This window comes from Salmo salar, chromosome ssa12 (genome assembly GCF_905237065.1).
Source record: "Salmo salar chromosome ssa12, Ssal_v3.1, whole genome shotgun sequence".
In the NCBI taxonomy this organism is placed as follows: domain Eukaryota; kingdom Metazoa; phylum Chordata; class Actinopteri; order Salmoniformes; family Salmonidae; genus Salmo; species Salmo salar.
In genome coordinates this window covers 11,000,119-11,019,515 of record NC_059453.1, presented here as the reverse complement: position 1 = coordinate 11,019,515, position 19,397 = coordinate 11,000,119, and the positions used below count along the sequence as shown (strand labels likewise).

The window sequence follows — 19,397 nt, the reverse complement described above, 5'->3', positions numbered from 1 at the left end:
AGCTGTACTGTATAGAGGAGTGTGATATATACTAGTGGTTATATTACAGCTGTACTGTATAGAGGAGTGTGTTATATACTAGTGGTTATATTACAGCTGTACTGTATAGAGGAGTGTGTTATACTAGTGGTTATATTACAGCTGTACTGTATAGAGGAGTGTGTTATATAGTACTAGTGGTTATATTACAGCTGTACTGTATAGAGGAGTGTGTATATACTAGTGGTTATAATACAGCTGTACTGTATAGAGGAGTGTGTTATATACTAGTGGTTATAATACAGCTGTACTGTATAGAGGAGTGGTGTATACTAGTGGTTATATTACAGCTGTACTGTATAGAGGAGTGTGTTATATACTAGTGGTTATATTACAGCTGTACTGTATAGAGGAGTGTGTTATATACTAGTGGTTATAATACAGCTGTACTGTATAGAGGAGTGTGTTATATACTAGTGGTTATATTACAGCTGTACTGTATAGAGGAGTGTGTTATATACTAGTGGTTATATTACAGCTGTACTGTGTAGAGGAGTGTGTTATATACTAGTGGTTATGTTACAGCTGTACTGTATAGAGGAGTGTGTTATATACTAGTGGTTATATTACAGCTGTACTGTATAGAGGAGTGTGTTATATACTAGTGGTTATATTACAGCTGTACTGTATAGAGGAGTGTGTTATATACTAGTGGTTATATTACAGCTGTACTGTATAGAGGAGTGTGTTATATACTAGTGGTTATATTACAGCTGTACTGTATAGAGGAGTGTGTTTATACTAGTGGTTATATTACAGCTGTACTGTATAGAGGAGTGTGTTAATACTAGTGGTTATATTACAGCTCTACTGTATAGAGGAGTGTGTTATATACTAGTGGTTATAATACAGCTGTACTGTATAGAGGAGTGTGTTATATACTAGTGGTTATATTACAGCTGTACTGTATAGAGGAGTGTGTTATATACTAGTGGTTATATTACAGCTGTACTGTATAGAGGAGTGTGTTATATACTAGTGGTTATGTTACAGCTGTACTGTATAGAGGAGTGTGTTGTATACTAGTGGTTATATTACAGCTGTACTGTATAGAGGAGTGTGTTATATACTAGTGGTTATATTACAGCTGTACTGTATAGAGGAGTGTGTTATATACTAGTGGTTATATTACAGCTGTACTGTATAGAGGAGTGTGTTATATACTAGTGGTTATATTACAGCTGGACTGTATAGAGGAGTGTGTTATATACTAGTGGTTATATTACAGCTGTACTGTATAGAGGAGTGTGTTATATACTAGTGGTTATATTACAGCTGTACTGTATAGAGGAGTGTGTTATATACTAGTGGTTATATTACAGCTGTACTGTATAGAGGAGTGTGTTATACTAGTGGTTATATTACAGCTGTACTGTATAGAGGAGTGTGTTATATACTAGTGGTTATATTACAGCTGTACTGTATAGAGGAGTGTGTTATATACTAGTGGTTATGTTACAGCTGTACTGTATAGAGGAGTGTGTTATATACTAGTGGTTATATTACAGCTGTACTGTATAGAGGAGTGTGTTATATACTAGTGGTTATATTACAGCTGTACTGTATAGAGGAGTGTGTTATATACTAGTGGTTATATTACAGCTGTACTGTATAGAGGAGTGTGTTATATACTAGTGGTTATGTTACAGCTGTACTGTATAGAGGAGTGTGTTATAGTGGTTATATTACAGCTGTACTGTATAGAGGAGTGTGTTATATACTAGTGGTTATATTACAGCTGTACTGTATAGAGGAGTGTGTTGTATACTAGTGGTTATATTACAGCTGTACTGTATAGAGGAGTGTGTTATACTAGTGGTTATATTACAGCTGTACTGTATAGAGGAGTGTGTTATATCAGTAACTAGTGGTTATATTACAGCTGTACTGTATAGAGGAGTGTGTTATATACTAGTGGTTATATTACAGCTGTACTGTATAGAGGAGTGTGTTATATACTAGTGGTTATATTACAGCTGTACTGTATAGAGGAGTGTGTTATATACTAGTGGTTATATTACAGCTGTACTGTATAAAGGAGTGTGTTATATACTAGTGGTTATAATACAGCTGTACTGTATAGAGGAGTGTGTTGTATACTAGTGGTTATATTACAGCTGTACTGTATAGAGGAGTGTGTTATATCAGTAACTAGTGGTTATATTACAGCTGTACTGTATAGAGGAGTGTGTTATAGTGGTTATATTACAGCTGTACTGTATAGAGGAGTGTGTTATATACTAGTGGTTATAATACAGCTGTACTGTATAGAGGAGTGTGTTATATACTAGTGGTTATATTACAGCTGTACTGTATAGAGGAGTGTGTTATATACTAGTGGTTATATTACAGCTGTACTGTATAGAGGAGTGTGTTATATACTAGTGTTTATATTACAGCTGTACTGTATAGAGGAGTGTGTTATATACTAGTGGTTATATTACAGCTGTACTGTATAGAGGAGTGTGTTATATACTAGTGGTTATATTACAGCTGTACTGTATAGAGGAGTGTGTTATATACTAGTGGTTATATTACAGCTGTACTGTATAGAGGAGTGTGTTATATACTAGTGGTTATATTACAGCTGTACTGTATAGAGGAGTGTGTTATATACTAGTGGTTATAATACAGCTGTACTGTATAGAGGAGTGTGTTGTATACTAGTGGTTATATTACAGCTGTACTGTATAGAGTGTTATATACTAGTGGTTATATTACAGCTGTACTGTATAGAGGAGTGTGTTATATACTAGTGGTTATGTTACAGCTGTACTGTATAGAGGAGTGTGTTATACTAGTGGTTATAATACAGCTGTACTGTATAGAGGAGTGTGTTATATACTAGTGGTTATATTACAGCTGTACTGTGTAGAGGAGTGTGTTATATACTAGTGGTTATATTACAGCTGTACTGTATAGAGGAGTGTTATATACTAGTGGTTATATTACAGCTGTACTGTATAGAGGAGTGTGTTATATACTAGTGGTTATATTACAGCTGTACTGTATAGAGGAGTGTGTTATACTAGTGGTTATATTACAGCTGTACTGTATAGAGGAGTGTGTTATATCACTAGTGGTTATATTACAGCTGTACTGTATAGAGGAGTGTGTTATATACTAGTGGTTATATTACAGCTGTACTGTATAGAGGAGTGTGTTATATACTAGTGGTTATGTTACAGCTGTACTGTATAGAGGAGTGTGTTGTATACTAGTGGTTATATTACAGCTGTACTGTATAGAGGAGTGTGTTATATACTAGTGGTTATATTACAGCTGTACTGTATAGAGGAGTGTGTTATATACTAGTGGTTATATTACAGCTGTACTGTATAGAGGAGTGTGTTATATACTAGTGGTTATATTACAGCTGTACTGTATAGAGGAGTGTGTTATATACTAGTGGTTATATTACAGCTGTACTGTATAGAGGAGTGTGTTATATACTAGTGGTTATATTACAGCTGTACTGTATAGAGGAGTGTGTTATATACTAGTGGTTATAATACAGCTGTACTGTATAGAGGAGTGTGTTATAATAGTGGTTATATTACAGCTGTACTGTATAGAGGAGTGTGTTATATACTAGTGGTTATATTACAGCTGTACTGTATAGAGGAGTGTGTTATATACTAGTGGTTATATTACAGCTGTACTGTATAGAGGAGTGTGTTATATACTAGTGGTTATATTACAGCTGTACTGTATAGAGGAGTGTGTTATATACTAGTGGTTATATTACAGCTGTACTGTATAGAGGAGTGTGTTATATACTAGTGGTTATGTTACAGCTGTACTGTATAGAGGAGTGTGTTATATACTAGTGGTTATATTACAGCTGTACTGTATAGAGGAGTGTGTTATATACTAGTGGTTATATTACAGCTGTACTGTATAGAGGAGTGTGTTATATACTAGTGGTTATATTACAGCTGTACTGTATAGAGGAGTGTGTTATATACTAGTGGTTATATTACAGCTGTACTGTATAGAGGAGTGTGTTATATACTAGTGGTTATATTACAGCTGTACTGTATAGAGGAGTGTGTTATATCACTAGTGGTTATATTACAGCTGTACTGTATAGAGGAGTGTGTTATATACTAGTGGTTATATTACAGCTGTACTGTATAGAGGAGTGTGTTATATACTAGTGGTTATATTACAGCTGTACTGTATAGAGGAGTGTGTTATATACTAGTGGTTATATTACAGCTGTACTGTATAGAGGAGTGTGTTATATACTAGTGGTTATATTACAGCTGTACTGTATAGAGGAGTGTGTTGTATACTAGTGGTTATATTACAGCTGTACTGTATAGAGGAGTGTGTTATATACTAGTGGTTATATTACAGCTGTACTGTATAGAGGAGTGTGTTATATACTAGTGGTTATATTACAGCTGTACTGTATAGAGGAGTGTGTTATATACTAGTGGTTATATTACAGCTGGACTGTATAGAGGAGTGTGTTATATACTAGTGGTTATATTACAGCTGTACTGTATAGAGGAGTGTGTTATATACTAGTGGTTATATTACAGCTGTACTGTATAGAGGAGTGTGTTATATACTAGTGGTTATATTACAGCTGTACTGTATAGAGGAGTGTGTTATATACTAGTGGTTATATTACAGCTGTACTGTATAGAGGAGTGTGTTATATACTAGTGGTTATATTACAGCTGTACTGTATAGAGGAGTGTGTTATATACTAGTGGTTATATTACAGCTGTACTGTATAGAGGAGTGTGTTATATACTAGTGGTTATATTACAGCTGTACTGTATAGAGGAGTGTGTTATATACTAGTGGTTATATTACAGCTGTACTGTATAGAGGAGTGTGTTATATACTAGTGGTTATATTACAGCTGTACTGTATAGAGGAGTGTGTTATATACTAGTGGTTATATTACAGCTGTACTGTATAGAGGAGTGTGTTATATACTAGTGGTTATATTACAGCTGTACTGTATAGAGGAGTGTGTTATATACTAGTGGTTATATTACAGCTGTACTGTATAGAGGAGTGTGTTATATACTAGTGGTTATATTACAGCTGTACTGTATAGAGGAGTGTGTTATATACTAGTGGTTATATTACAGCTGTACTGTATAGAGGAGTGTGTTATATACTAGTGGTTATATTACAGCTGTACTGTATAGAGGAGTGTGTTGTATACTAGTGGTTATATTACAGCTGTACTGTATAGAGGAGTGTGTTATATACTAGTGGTTATATTACAGCTGTACTGTATAGAGGAGTGTGTTATATACTAGTGGTTATATTACAGCTGTACTGTATAGAGGAGTGTGTTATATACTAGTGGTTATATTACAGCTGTACTGTATAGAGGAGTGTGTTATATACTAGTGGTTATATTACAGCTGTACTGTATAGAGGAGTGTGTTATATACTAGTGGTTATATTACAGCTGTACTGTATAGAGGAGTGTGTTATATACTAGTGGTTATATTACAGCTGTACTGTATAGAGGAGTGTGTTATATACTAGTGGTTATATTACAGCTGTACTGTATAGAGGAGTGTGTTATATACTAGTGGTTATATTACAGCTGGACTGTATAGAGGAGTGTGTTATATACTAGTGGTTATATTACAGCTGTACTGTATAGAGGAGTGTGTTATATACTAGTGGTTATATTACAGCTGTACTGTATAGAGGAGTGTGTTATATACTAGTGGTTATATTACAGCTGTACTGTATAGAGGAGTGTGTTATATACTAGTGGTTATATTACAGCTGTACTGTATAGAGGAGTGTGTTATATACTAGTGGTTATATTACAGCTGTACTGTATAGAGGAGTGTGTTATATACTAGTGGTTATGTTACAGCTGTACTGTATAGAGGAGTGTGTTATATACTAGTGGTTATATTACAGCTCTACTGTATAGAGGAGTGTGTTATATACTAGTGGTTATATTACAGCTGTACTGTATAGAGGAGTGTGTTATATACTAGTGGTTATATTACAGCTGTACTGTATAGAGGAGTGTGTTATATACTAGTGGTTATGTTACAGCTGTACTGTATAGAGGAGTGTGTTATATATAGTGGTTATATTACAGCTGTACTGTATAGAGGAGTGTGTTATATACTAGTGGTTATATTACAGCTGTACTGTATAGAGGAGTGTGTTGTATACTAGTGGTTATATTACAGCTGTACTGTATAGAGGAGTGTGTTTATACTAGTGGTTATATTACAGCTGTACTGTATAGAGGAGTGTGTTATATATAACTAGTGGTTATATTACAGCTGTACTGTATAGAGGAGTGTGTTATATACTAGTGGTTATATTACAGCTGTACTGTATAGAGGAGTGTGTTATATACTAGTGGTTATATTACAGCTGTACTGTATAGAGGAGTGTGTTATATACTAGTGGTTATATTACAGCTGTACTGTATAAAGGAGTGTGTTATATACTAGTGGTTATAATACAGCTGTACTGTATAGAGGAGTGTGTTGTATACTAGTGGTTATATTACAGCTGTACTGTATAGAGGAGTGTGTTATATCAGTAACTAGTGGTTATATTACAGCTGTACTGTATAGAGGAGTGTGTTATAGTGGTTATATTACAGCTGTACTGTATAGAGGAGTGTGTTATATACTAGTGGTTATAATACAGCTGTACTGTATAGAGGAGTGTGTTATATACTAGTGGTTATATTACAGCTGTACTGTATAGAGGAGTGTGTTATATACTAGTGGTTATATTACAGCTGTACTGTATAGAGGAGTGTGTTATATACTAGTGGTTATAATACAGCTGTACTGTATAGAGGAGTGTGTTATATACTAGTGGTTATATTACAGCTCTACTGTATAGAGGAGTGTGTTATATACTAGTGGTTATATTACAGCTCTACTGTATAGAGGAGTGTGTTATATACTAGTGGTTATATTACAGCTGTACTGTATAGAGGAGTGTGTTATATACTAGTGGTTACATTACAGCTGTACTGTATAGAGGAGTGTGTTATATACTAGTGGTTACATTACAGCTGTACTGTATAGAGGAGTGTGTTATACTAGTGGTTATATTACAGCTGTACTGTATAGAGGAGTGTGTTATATACTAGTGGTTATATTACAGCTGTACTGTATAGAGGAGTGTGTTATATACTAGTGGTTATATTACAGCTGTACTGTATAGAGGAGTGTGTTATATACTAGTGGTTATATTACAGCTGTACTGTATAGAGGAGTGTGTTATATACTAGTGGTTATATTACAGCTGTACTGTATAGAGGAGTGTGTTATATACTAGTGGTTATATTACAGCTGTACTGTATAGAGGAGTGTGTTATATACTAGTGGTTATATTACAGCTGTACTGTATAGAGGAGTGTGTTATATACTAGTGGTTATATTACAGCTGTACTGTATAGAGGAGTGTGTTATATACTAGTGGTTATATTACAGCTGTACTGTATAGAGGAGTGTGTTATAGTGGTTATATTACAGCTGTACTGTATAGAGGAGTGTGTTATATACTAGTGGTTATATTACAGCTGTACTGTATAGAGGAGTGTGTTATATACTAGTGGTTATAATACAGCTGTACTGTATAGAGGAGTGTGTTATATACTAGTGGTTATAATACAGCTGTACTGTATAGAGGAGTGTGTTATATACTAGTGGTTATATTACAGCTGTACTGTATAGAGGAGTGTGTTATAGTGGTTATATTACAGCTGTACTGTATAGAGGAGTGTGTTATAGTGGTTATATTACAGCTGTACTGTATAGAGGAGTGTTATATACTAGTGGTTATATTACAGCTGTACTGTATAGAGGAGTGTGTTATATACTAGTGGTTATATTACAGCTGTACTGTATAGAGGAGTGTTATATACTAGTGGTTATATTACAGCTGTACTGTATAGAGGAGTGTGTTATACTAGTGGTTATATTACAGCTGTACTGTATAGAGGAGTGTGTTATATACTAGTGGTTATAATACAGCTGTACTGTATAGAGGAGTGTGTTATATACTAGTGGTTATAATACAGCTGTACTGTATAGAGGAGTGTGTTATATACTAGTGGTTATATTACAGCTGTACTGTATAGAGGAGTGTGTTATAGTGGTTATATTACAGCTGTACTGTATAGAGGAGTGTTATATACTAGTGGTTATATTACAGCTGTACTGTATAGAGGAGTGTGTTATATACTAGTGGTTATGATACAGCTGTACTGTATAGAGGAGTGTGTTATATACTAGTGGTTATATTACAGCTGTACTGTATAGAGGAGTGTTATATACTAGTGGTTATATTACAGCTGTACTGTATAGAGGAGTGTGTTATAGTAGTGGTTATATTACAGCTGTACTGTATAGAGGAGTGTGTTGTATCAGTCCAGTATCTAACCCTGTTCTGTCTCTCCTGTCTGTAGGACCAGTATGATGGTATTGATAGACACACCCAGTCAGGACTGGATCTGGTGGACCGATACGTCAAGTTTGTCAAAGAACGGACCGAGATAGAACAGAACTACGCCAAGCAACTCAGGTGTCTGTCTGTCTGTCTGTCTGTCTGTCTGTCTGTCTGTCTGTCTGTCTGTCTGTCTGTCTGTCTGTCTGTCTGTCTGTCTGTCTGTCTGTCTGTCTGTGTATTTTAATTAGTCTTTAGAATGTAACCCTGACATTCTCTCTTCCTCTCAGAAACCTCTCCAAGAAATACCTTAAACGAGGCAGCAAGGAGGAGCAGGAGTGCGGGTGAGCTGTGTCTGTCTGTGTGTGTCTGTGTGTCGTGTCTGTCTGTGTGTCTGTCTGTGTCTGTGGGTCCTCTCTCTAATCAGTTAGTGATTATCAGATGAATGCTATGCTTATCCTTTGTCACTCGTGTTTGTCTTTATTAGACAGACAGGTTTCTTTGTCCCACCAATCACATGCAACTCTGTACCCCTGCTTCCTGGAAGTGAACCAATAACATACAACCCTTTACCCCTGCTTCCTGGAAGTGAACCAATAACATACAACCCTTTACCCCTGCTTCCTGGAAGTGAACCAATAACATACAACCCTTTACCCCTGCTTCCTGGAAGTGAACCAATAACATACAACCCTTTACCCCTGCTTCCTGGAAGTGAACCAATAACATACAACCCTTTACCACTGCTTCCTGGAAGTGAACCAATCTCATTCGGTCTTATTGCCCCTCCACCTGCAGGTTCACCAATCACCAGTCGTTCCAGGACATTCTGAATGAGCTGAATGACTATGCGGGCCAGAGAGAGCTGATAGCCGAGAACATGATGACTGGAATCTGTGTAGAACTCACCAAATACCTCCAGGACCTCAAACAAGAACGCAAAACAGTGAGAGGGAGATAACATCACCGACATGTTGAACTCACATTGATGTTGTCCTCTAACTAATCTCTCTCTCTCCCTCTCCCCCCCTCCCCCCAGTACCTGGCCGATGCCAAAAAAGCTCAACAGAACTTGGAGATCAGTTTCAAACAGCTAGAGAATGTGAGTGTGTGTGTGTGATTGAGAGTGATGTGTTATAATCCCTAAAACCCACGGTTCCCCAACCGTCGGCCCGCAGGTGGTTTTGATGGCCCCCCCCCCCCCCCCAAGTTTTCTGAGCCCCAAAAAATTATTGGTTGAATGTTCATTGTTGGACAAATTAAATCAAATGTGTTTATAAAGCCTTTCTTACATCAACTGATATCTCAAAGTGCTGTACAGAAACCCAGCCTAAAACCCCAAACAGCAAGCAATGCAGGTGTAGAAGCACGGTGGCTAGGAAAAACTCCCTAGAAAGGCCAGAACCTAGGAAGAAACCTAGAGAGGAACCAGGCTATGAGGGGTGGCCAGTCCTCTGTTGGCTGTGCCGGGTGGAGATTATAACAGAACATGGCCAAGATGTTCAAATGTTCATAGATGACCAGCAGGGTCAAATAATAATAATCACAGTGGTTGTCGAGGGTTCAACAGGTCAGCACCTCAGGAGTCAATGTCAGTTGGCTTTTCATAGCCGATCATTGAGAGTATCTCTACCGCTCCTGCTGTTTCTAGACAGTTGGAGGGGTCGGGAGACACTGTGGCCGCATCTGACGATACCCCTGAACAGGGCCAAACAGGCAGGACATATTCCTACCCACTTTGCCAAAGCACAGCCCCCACACCACTAGAGGGATATCTCCAACCACCAACTTACCATCCTGAGACAAGGCCGAGTATAGCCCACAAGATCTCCGCCACGGCACAACCCAAGGGGGGGGGGAAGATCACGCCAGTGACTCAGCCCACTCAAGTGACTCACCCCTCCCAGGGACGGCATGGAAGAGCACCAGTATAAGCCAGTGACTCAGCCCCTGTAACAGGGTTAGAGGCAGAGAGTCCCAGCAACACCAGGAAGTCAGCTCCAAGGGATTTACATTGTTGGAAATCTGTTCCCAAGTATTCCCTCACCTAATAGAGAGACATGATTGTATATAAATGTAAGCAAGGTTTGAAATGATTGTTTTAGTCAAATGATATCTGTTTGGGCTTCTTGCGGTCAATATGCAGTCTACAAATGATTTGTAAATATATTCCGGCCCCCTGACCATCCATCTGCTCAGGAAGAAATCGGCCCGTGGCTGAATCTAGTTGACGATCCCTGCTATAACCCTTACTAAACCAAGTCTCATAATATCAATGTACTCTCTAACTGGTGTGTGTGTGTGTGTGTGTGTGTGTGCAGACTAAGAGGCGTTTTGCCAAGGAGTGGGGAGAGGCAGAGAAAGCCACGCAGCAAGCAGAGAAAATTGAGAACGACACAAACGCTATCAAAGCAGATGTTGAGAAGGTACACACACTCACACAGATTACCTCAACGTTCATACCACGTACCTATATACCAGTTAATACAGGTGTGTCCAGGTGAAGCAGCATATATACCTATATACCAGTTAATACAGGTGTGTGTCCAGGTGAAGCAGCATACATACCTATATACCAGTTAATACAGGTGTGTGTGTGTGTCCAGGTGAAGCAGCATACGTACCTATATACCAGTTAATACAGGTGTGTGTCCAGGTGAAGCAGCATACATACCTATATACCAGTTAATACAGGTGTGTGTCCAGGTGAAGCAGCATACATACCTATATACCAGTTAATACAGGTGTGTGTCCAGGTGAAGCAGCATACATACCTATATACCAGTTAATACAGGTGTGTGTGTGTGTGTCCAGGTGAAGCAGCATACATACCTATATACCAGTTAATACAGGTGTGTGTCCAGGTGAAGCAGCATACATACCTATATACCAGTTAATACAGGTGTGTGTCCAGGTGAAGCAGCATACATACCTATATACCAGTTAATACAGGTGTGTGTCCAGGTGAAGCAGCATACATACCTATATACCAGTTAATACAGGTGTGTGTCCAGGTGAAGCAGCATACATACCTATATACCAGTTAATACAGGTGTGTGTCCAGGTGAAGCAGCATACATACCTATATACCAGTTAATACAGGTGTGTGTCCAGGTGAAGCAGCATACATACCTATATACCAGTTAATACAGGTGTGTGTGTGTCCAGGTGAAGCAGCATGCATACCTATATGCCAGTTAATACAGGTGTGTGTGTGTCCAGGTGAAGCAGCATACATACCTATATACCAGTTAATACAGGTGTGTGTGTGTCCAGGTGAAGCAGCATACATACCTATATACCAGTTAATACAGGTGTGTGTCCAGGTGAAGCAGCATACATACCTATATACCAGTTAATACAGGTGTCTGTGTCCAGGTGAAGCAGCATACGTACCTATATACCAGTTAATACAGGTGTGTGTGTCCAGGTGAAGCAGCAGGCCCATGTGAAGACACACACAGCGGAGGAGTGCAGGAACGACTACGCCGCCCAGCTCCAGAAATACAACAAGGAACAGAACACCTTCTACTACACAGAGATACCGCAGCTGTTTAATGTAACACACACTTTACCTACTGATCTGTCTCCACACATTGTGTGTGTGTGAGATATACATATATATATACACAGTTGAAGTCAGAAGTTTACATACACTTAGGTGGAGTCATTAAAACTTGTTTTTCAACCACCCCACAAATTTCTTGTTAACAAACTATAGTTTTGGCAAGTCGGTTAGGACATCTACTTTGTGCATGACACAAGTCATTTTTCCAAGAATTGTTTACAGAAAGATTATTTCACTTATCATTATAATTACAGTGGGTCAGAAGTTTACATACACTAAGTTGACTGTGCCTTTAAACAGCTTGTAAAATTCCAGAAAATGATGTCATAGCTTTAGAAGCTTCTGATAGGCAAATTGACATCATTTGAGTCAATTGGAGGTGTACCTGTGGATGTATTTCAAGGCCTACCTTCAAAATCAAAAGAAGTCAACCAAGACCTCATAAATAAAATTGTAGACCTCCACAAGTCTGGTTCATCCTTGGGAGCAATTTCCAAACGCTTGAAGGTACCAAGTTCATTTGTACAATAGTACACAAGTATAAACACCATGGGACCACGCAGCCGTCATACCACTCAGGAAGGAGACGCGTTCTGTCTCCTAGAGATGAACGTACTTTGGTGCGAAAGGTGCAAATCAATCCCAGAGCAAGAGCAAAGGACCATGTGAAGATGCTGGAAGAAACAGGTACAAAAGTATCTATATCCACAGTAAAACGAGTCCTATATCAACATAGCCTAAAAGGCCGCTCAGCAAGGAAGAAGACACTGCTCCAAAACTGCCATAAAAAAGCCAGACTACGGTTTGCAACTGCACATGGGGACAAGGAGGGAGAAATGTCCTCTGGTCTGATGAAACAAAAATAGAACTGTTTGGCCATAATTACCTTTTATGTTTGGAGGAAAAAGGGGGAGGCTTGCAAGCCGAAGAACACCATCCCAACCGTGAAGCACGGGGGTGGCAGCATCATATTGTGGGGGTGCGTTGCTGCAGGAGGGACTGGTGCACTTCACAAAATAGATTGCGTCATGAGGCAGGAAAATTATGTGTATATATTGAAGCAACATCAAGACATCAGTCAGGAAGTTGAAGCTTGGTCGCAAATGGGTCTTCCAAATGGACAATGACCCCAAGCATACTTCCAAAGTTGTGGTAAAATGGCTTAAGGACAACAAAGTCAAGATATTGGATTGGCCATCACAAAGCCCTGACCTCAATCCTATAGAAAATTTGTGGGCAGAACTGAAAAGCGTGTGCGAGCAAGGAGGCCTACAAACTTGACTCAGTTACACCAGCTCTGTCAGGAGGAATGGGCTAAAATTCATCTAATTTATTGTGGGAAGCTTGTGGAAGGCTACCCGAAACGTTTGACCCAAGTTAAACAATTTAAAGGCAATGCTACCAAATACTAATTGTGTGTAAACTTCTGACCCACTGGGAATGTGATGAAAGAAATAAAAGCTGAAATAAATAATTCTCTCTAATTCTTTCTGACATTTCATTCTTAAAATAAAGTGGTGATCCTAACTGACCTAAAACAGTACATTTTTACTGGAATTAAGTGTCAGGAATTGTGAAAAACTGAGTTTAAATGTATTTGGCTAAGGTGTATGTAAACTTTCGATTTCAACTGTATATACACACAGTACCAGTCAAAAGTTTGGGACACAAACCCATTCAAGGGTTTTTCTTAATATTGACTTTTTTCGACATTGTAGAATAATAGTGAAGATATCAAAGCTCTGAAATAACACATGGAATCATGTAGTAACCAAACAAGTTATCAAAATATATTTTATATTTGAGATTCTTCAAAGTAGCCACCCTTTGCCTTGATGACAGCTTTGCACACTCTTTTCATTCTCTCAACCAGCTTCATGAGGAATGCTTTTTCAACGGTCTTGAAGGAGTTTCCACATATGCTGAGCGCTTGTTGGCTGCTTTTCCTTTACTCTGCAGTCCAACTCATCCCAAACCATCTCAATTGGGTTGAGGTCGAGTGATTGTGGAGACCAGGTCATCTGATGCAGCACTCCATCACTCTCCTTGGTCAAATAGCCCTTACACAGCCTGGTGGTGTGTTGGGTCATTGTTCTGTTGAAAAACAAATGATTGTCCCACTAAGCGCAGAATGATGTGGTAGTCATGCTGGTTAAGTGTGCCTTGAATTCTAAATAAATCACTAACAGTGTCACCAGCAAAGCAACCCCATCACACCTCCTCCATGCTTCACGGTGGGAACCGCACATGCGGAGATCATCCGTTCACCTATTCTGCGTCTCAAAGACATAACGGTTGGATCCAAAAATCTAATTTAGACTCATCAGAATAAAGGACAGATTTCCACCGGTCTAATGTCCATTGCTTGTGTTTCTTGGCCCAAGCAAGTCTCTTCTCATTGGTGTCCTTTAGTAGTGGTTTCTTTGCAGCAATTCAACCATGAAGGCCTGATTCACGCAGTCTCCTCTGAAAAGCTGATGTTGAGATGTGTCTGTTACTTGAACTCTGTGAAGCATTTATTTGGGCTGCAATTGTCTGGTAACTAATGAACTTATCCTCTGCAGCAGAGGTAACTCGGGGTTTTCCTTTCCTGTGGCGGTCCTCATGAGAGCCAGTTTTATCATAGCGCTTGATGGTTTTTGTGACTGCACTTGAAATTCTTGACATTTTCACAATTGACTGACCTTCATGTCTTCAAGTAATAATGGGCTGTTGTTTCTCTTTGCTTGTTTGAGCTGTTCTTGACATAATATGGACTTAGCCCTATTTGGTAAAAGACTATCTTCTGTATACCACCCCTACCTTGTCACAACACAACTGTTTGTCTCAAACGTATTAAGAAGGAAAGAAATTCCACAAATTAACTTTTAACAAGGCACACCTGTTAATTTGAAATACATTTCAGGTAACTCCCTAATGAAGCTGGTTGAGAGAGTGCGAAGGTGCAAAGCTGTCATCAAGGCAAAGGGTGGACGACTTTTGAAGATTCTCAAATGTAGTATATTTTGATTTGTTTCTCTTTTTTTGGTTACTACATGATTCCATATGTTTATTTCATAGTTTGGATGTCTTCACTATTATTCTACAATGTAAAAAAGAAAGAAAAAACCTGGAATGATTAAGTGTGTCCAAACTGTTGACTGGTACTGTGTGTGTGTGTGTGTGGACGTGTTTAACTATACTTGTGGGGAACCAGAAGTCCCTACTAAAATAGTAAACAAACAAACATTTGACCAACTGGGGACGTTTTGTTAGTGCCCCACAAGGGCACAAGGGTTATGAGCTAGGCTTTAAGGACAGGTTTAGGATAGGTTAGCAAAAATTTGATTTTGAATGGGACTGAATTTTGTGTCCCCTCAAGGTCAGTTATACAAGACTGTTTTTGTGTGTGTATATAATGTGTGGGTGTGTACAGATAATTTGTGTGTGTGTGTGTGTGTGTATATAATGTGTGTAGAAGCTGCAGGATATGGATGAGCGGCGTATCAGGAGCCTGGCAGAGGGCTACAGTCAGTTTGCTGACGTAGAGAAGAAGGTTTTACCCATCATCACTAAATGTCTGGACGGGATCAGTATGGCAGGGCGGAACACCAACGGCAAACAGGTGAGAACACACACGGACGCAAGCATGCATACACACACACACACACACACACACACACACACACACACACACACACACACACGGGTGCTAACACACACGGACGCAACATGCATACACACACACATGGTCGCTAACACACACACACGGACGCAAGCATGCATGCATACACACACCAACACACACACACACACACGGGTGCTAACACACACGGACGCAACATGCATACACACACACATGGTCGCTAACACACACACGGACGCAAGCATGCATACACACACGCCAACACACACTCACTTGCCATGTCCTGTGTGTGTGTCTTCAGGACTCCATGCGGTTTATAGAACAACACAAGTCAGGTTTTGAGCGACCGGCTGAAGTGGACTTTGAAGACTACAGCCAAGGTATCAAACCAGCCTCCTCAGACGCCAACCTCAACCAACCTAAAATACGCACTAAACTGTGGCCCTTCAGCCACAAGAAAACCAAGGTATGTACCCTTCACACTACACCCTACACACTAACCTACATCAGACTCAACCACCAGAAGAACAAGGTATGTACCCTACACACTAACCTACATCAGACTCAACCACCAGAAGAACAAGGTATATACTAGCACCCTGAACACTGTACACTGGCAACAGTTCTTTTTTGGGGCCCCCAAAAGTTTTTTATTTTAACAAAATGGGAATAGAATATAACATTTTAATTTTTTTTAAAGGCTGCAAATTGCCAGGAATTCAGTAAAACAATGTTTAAATTCAGGAAATCTGTTCCAAAGTATTCCTGCAAATAATCAAGGTATGAAATATTGTTTTTTTCAGTCCGGTCACTTCTCGGTCTTACTGGGGGACGGTCTCTTCTCGGCCTTACTGGGGGACGGCCTCTTCTCTGTCTTACTGGGGGACGGTCTCTTCTCGGCCTTACTGGGGGACGGTACTCCGGCCTTACTGGGGGACGGTCTCTTCTCGGCCTTACTGGGGGACGGTCTCTTCTCTGTCTTACTGGGGGACGGTCTCTTCTCTGTCTTACTGGGGGACGGTCTCTTCTCGGCCTTACTGGGGGACGGTCTCTTCTCGGCCTTACTGGGGGACGGTCTCTTCTCGGCCTTACTGGGGGACGGTCTCTTCTCGGCCTTACTGGGGGACGGTCTCTTCTCTGTCTTACTGGGGGACGGTCTCTTCTCGGCCTTACTGGGGGACGGTCTCTTCTCTGTCTTACTGGGGGACGGTCTCTTCTCGGCCTTACTGGGGGACGGTCTCTTCTCTGTCTTACTGGGGGACGGTCTCTTCTCTGTCTTACTGGGGGACGGTCTCTTCTCTGTCTTACTGGGGGACGGTCTCTTCTCTGTCTTACTGGGGGACGGTCTCTTCTCGGCCTTACTGGGGGGACGGTCTCTTCTCTGTCTTACTGGGGGACGGTCTCTTCTCTGTCTTACTGGGGGACGGTCTCTTCTCGGCCTTACTGGGGGACGGTCTCTTCTCGGCCTTACTGGGGGACGGTCTCTTCTCGGCCTTACTGGGGGACGGTCTCTTCTCGGCCTTACTGGGGGACGGTCTCTTCTCTTTACTGGGGGACGGTTTCTCTGTCTTACTGGGGGACGGTCTCTTCTCTGTCTTACTGGGGGACGGTCTCTTCTCGGCCTTACTGGGGGACGGTCTCTTCTCTGTCTTACTGGGGGACGGTCTCTTCTCTGTCTTACTGGGGGACGGTCTCTTCTCGGCCTTACTGGGGGACGGTCTCTTCTCGTCCTTACTGGGGGACGGTCTCTATACACAGACACATTCCACACCTCTCTACTCCCCTCTTACACCGGAGGGGCCAATTCCATCGATGTTTCTCTCTCTGGCTTTCTTTTTTTGTCTCTCTCTCATTTCAAAGGGCTCTGTCTCTCTCTGTGTCTCTCTCTGTCTCTCTCTCTGTGTCTCTCTCTCTCTGTGTGTGTGTGTGTGTGTGTGTGTAATGATTCTATCTCTCTACAGTGTTTCTTCAGGGTATTTTCTCCTCTTTCCTCATAGCCTTAATCCTCTTTGTTTTTCTTTATGGTGTCTATCCCTCCTTCTCACTCCTCCCGCGGTTTTCTCCTTTCTCACCTTGTCTTCCTCCTTTTCCTCGTCCTTCCCTCCCCTGTTCTCACCCCCCTCTATCTCTGCCCCCTGTCCCCCTAACCCCTTCACCCTCTCTAAGCTGGGTCGCGCCCCTCTCTCTCTCTGCCTGAGGGAGTTTAACCGTTCTGTCAAACCTCGCCTTGCTACCTTCAGGGCCCTACACAGACCGGTGAGTCTCCCTAGATCTGAGGACAGTCTTGGTGTTTCCCCTCCTAATGGATCAGATAAGGAGGGTAATCTGGTCCTAGATCAGTGGTTAGGTTAGTATCTAATGGATCCGTTTAGGATTATGGGAGGAAAACTGGTCCCAGATCAGTGTATTGGGTAACCACCATACTCAGGTGAGTCACAGGGGTCCAGGTCCAACAACAGAGACTGATTGGCTAGATCAGGGCTGCCCAATTCCAGCCCTGGAGGGCCCAAACACTTCTTGTTTTTGTTTCTACCTGGTAGTTAATTACACTCACCTGGTGTCCCAGGTCTGAATTAGTCCCTAATTAGGAGAGGATGAAAACCAGAAGTGTTTGGGCCCTCCAGGACCAGGATTGGACAGCCCTGGGCTAGATGGACAGGTAAGCCCAATGCTGATTGGTGGATGAGGACATTTTGTTGTTTGTTTACAACGTCTGAAGATGTCACAAACGTGTGTATTGTGTGTTTCTGTTTATCTGTGTCTCACGATGAGTGTCCATCCTTCTCAAGTTCCAGAGGATAAATTCTGACAAGCACATGGTAACACTTCCTATGGTTACGGTTTAGATCAGGGTTCCTATGGTTACGGTTAGATGTAATCCAGGCCTCCACCTCCACAGTACTGACTGGTGTTCTTCTCTCCATGGTAGTTGACATGGTAACACTTCCTGTGGTTAGATGTCATCCAGGCCTCCACCAGTCAGTACTCTGGAGGTGTTTAGAGGACAAGGATAACAACCAGCAGTACTGTGGACCTCAATGTCTGGGGTGCGTCCCAATAATATCTCCTGTCTCCTGAAGTGTGCACTTGTTCGCTACATCTCACAAATGTAAAAGCGTTAGATTGGTGGAGACGTGGGAGTTATTACAGCGTTAGATTGGTGGAGACGTGGGAGTTGTTACAGCGTTAGATTGGTGGAGACGTGGGAGTTATTACAGCGTTAGATTGGTGGAGACGTGGGAGTTGTTACAGCGTTAGATTGGTGGAGACGTGGGAGTTGTTACAGCGTTAGATTGGTGGAGACGTGGGAGTTATTACAGCGTTAGATTGGTGGAGACGTGGGAGTTGTTACAGCGTTAGATTGGTGGAGACGTGGGAGTTGTTACAGCGTTAGATTGGTGGAGACGTGGGAGTTGTTACAGCGTTAGATTGGTGGAGACGTGGGAGTTGTTACAGCGTTAGATTGGTGGAGACGTGGGAGTTGTTACAGCGTTAGATTGGTGGAGACGTGGGAGTTGTTACAGCGTTAGATTGGTGGAGACGTGGGAGTTGTTACAGCGTTAGATTGGTGGAGACGTGGGAGTTGTTACAGCGTTAGATTGGTGGAGACGTGGGAGTTGTTACAGCGTTAGATTGGTGGAGACGTGGGAGTTGTTACAGCGTTAGATTGGTGGAGACGTGGGAGTTGTTACAGCGTTAGATTGGTGGAGACGTGGGAGTTGTTACAGCGTTAGATTGGTGGAGACG

At 40.9% G+C, this 19,397-nt stretch overlaps 1 protein-coding gene across 2 annotated transcripts in view; it reads left to right on the top strand.

The window, feature by feature from the left end:
- The window catches only part of LOC106595429 (cdc42-interacting protein 4 homolog), a 33,629-nt gene that overhangs the window by 8,680 nt on the left and 5,552 nt on the right, over window positions 1-19,397 (top strand). Inside the window, exons 2-10 of one of the 2 annotated variants that reach the window (XM_045690675.1) lie at window positions 8,480-8,595; window positions 8,748-8,801; window positions 9,256-9,403; window positions 9,497-9,559; window positions 10,779-10,883; window positions 11,888-12,016; window positions 15,483-15,629; window positions 15,952-16,116; window positions 18,440-18,469. In XM_045690675.1, coding sequence (XP_045546631.1) covers window positions 8,480-8,595; window positions 8,748-8,801; window positions 9,256-9,403; window positions 9,497-9,559; window positions 10,779-10,883; window positions 11,888-12,016; window positions 15,483-15,629; window positions 15,952-16,116; window positions 18,440-18,469 — 957 coding nt within the window. The remainder of the gene's footprint in view (window positions 1-8,479; window positions 8,596-8,747; window positions 8,802-9,255; window positions 9,404-9,496; window positions 9,560-10,778; window positions 10,884-11,887; window positions 12,017-15,482; window positions 15,630-15,951; window positions 16,117-18,439; window positions 18,470-19,397) is intronic. The other variant, XM_045690676.1, reaches the window with a different exon arrangement.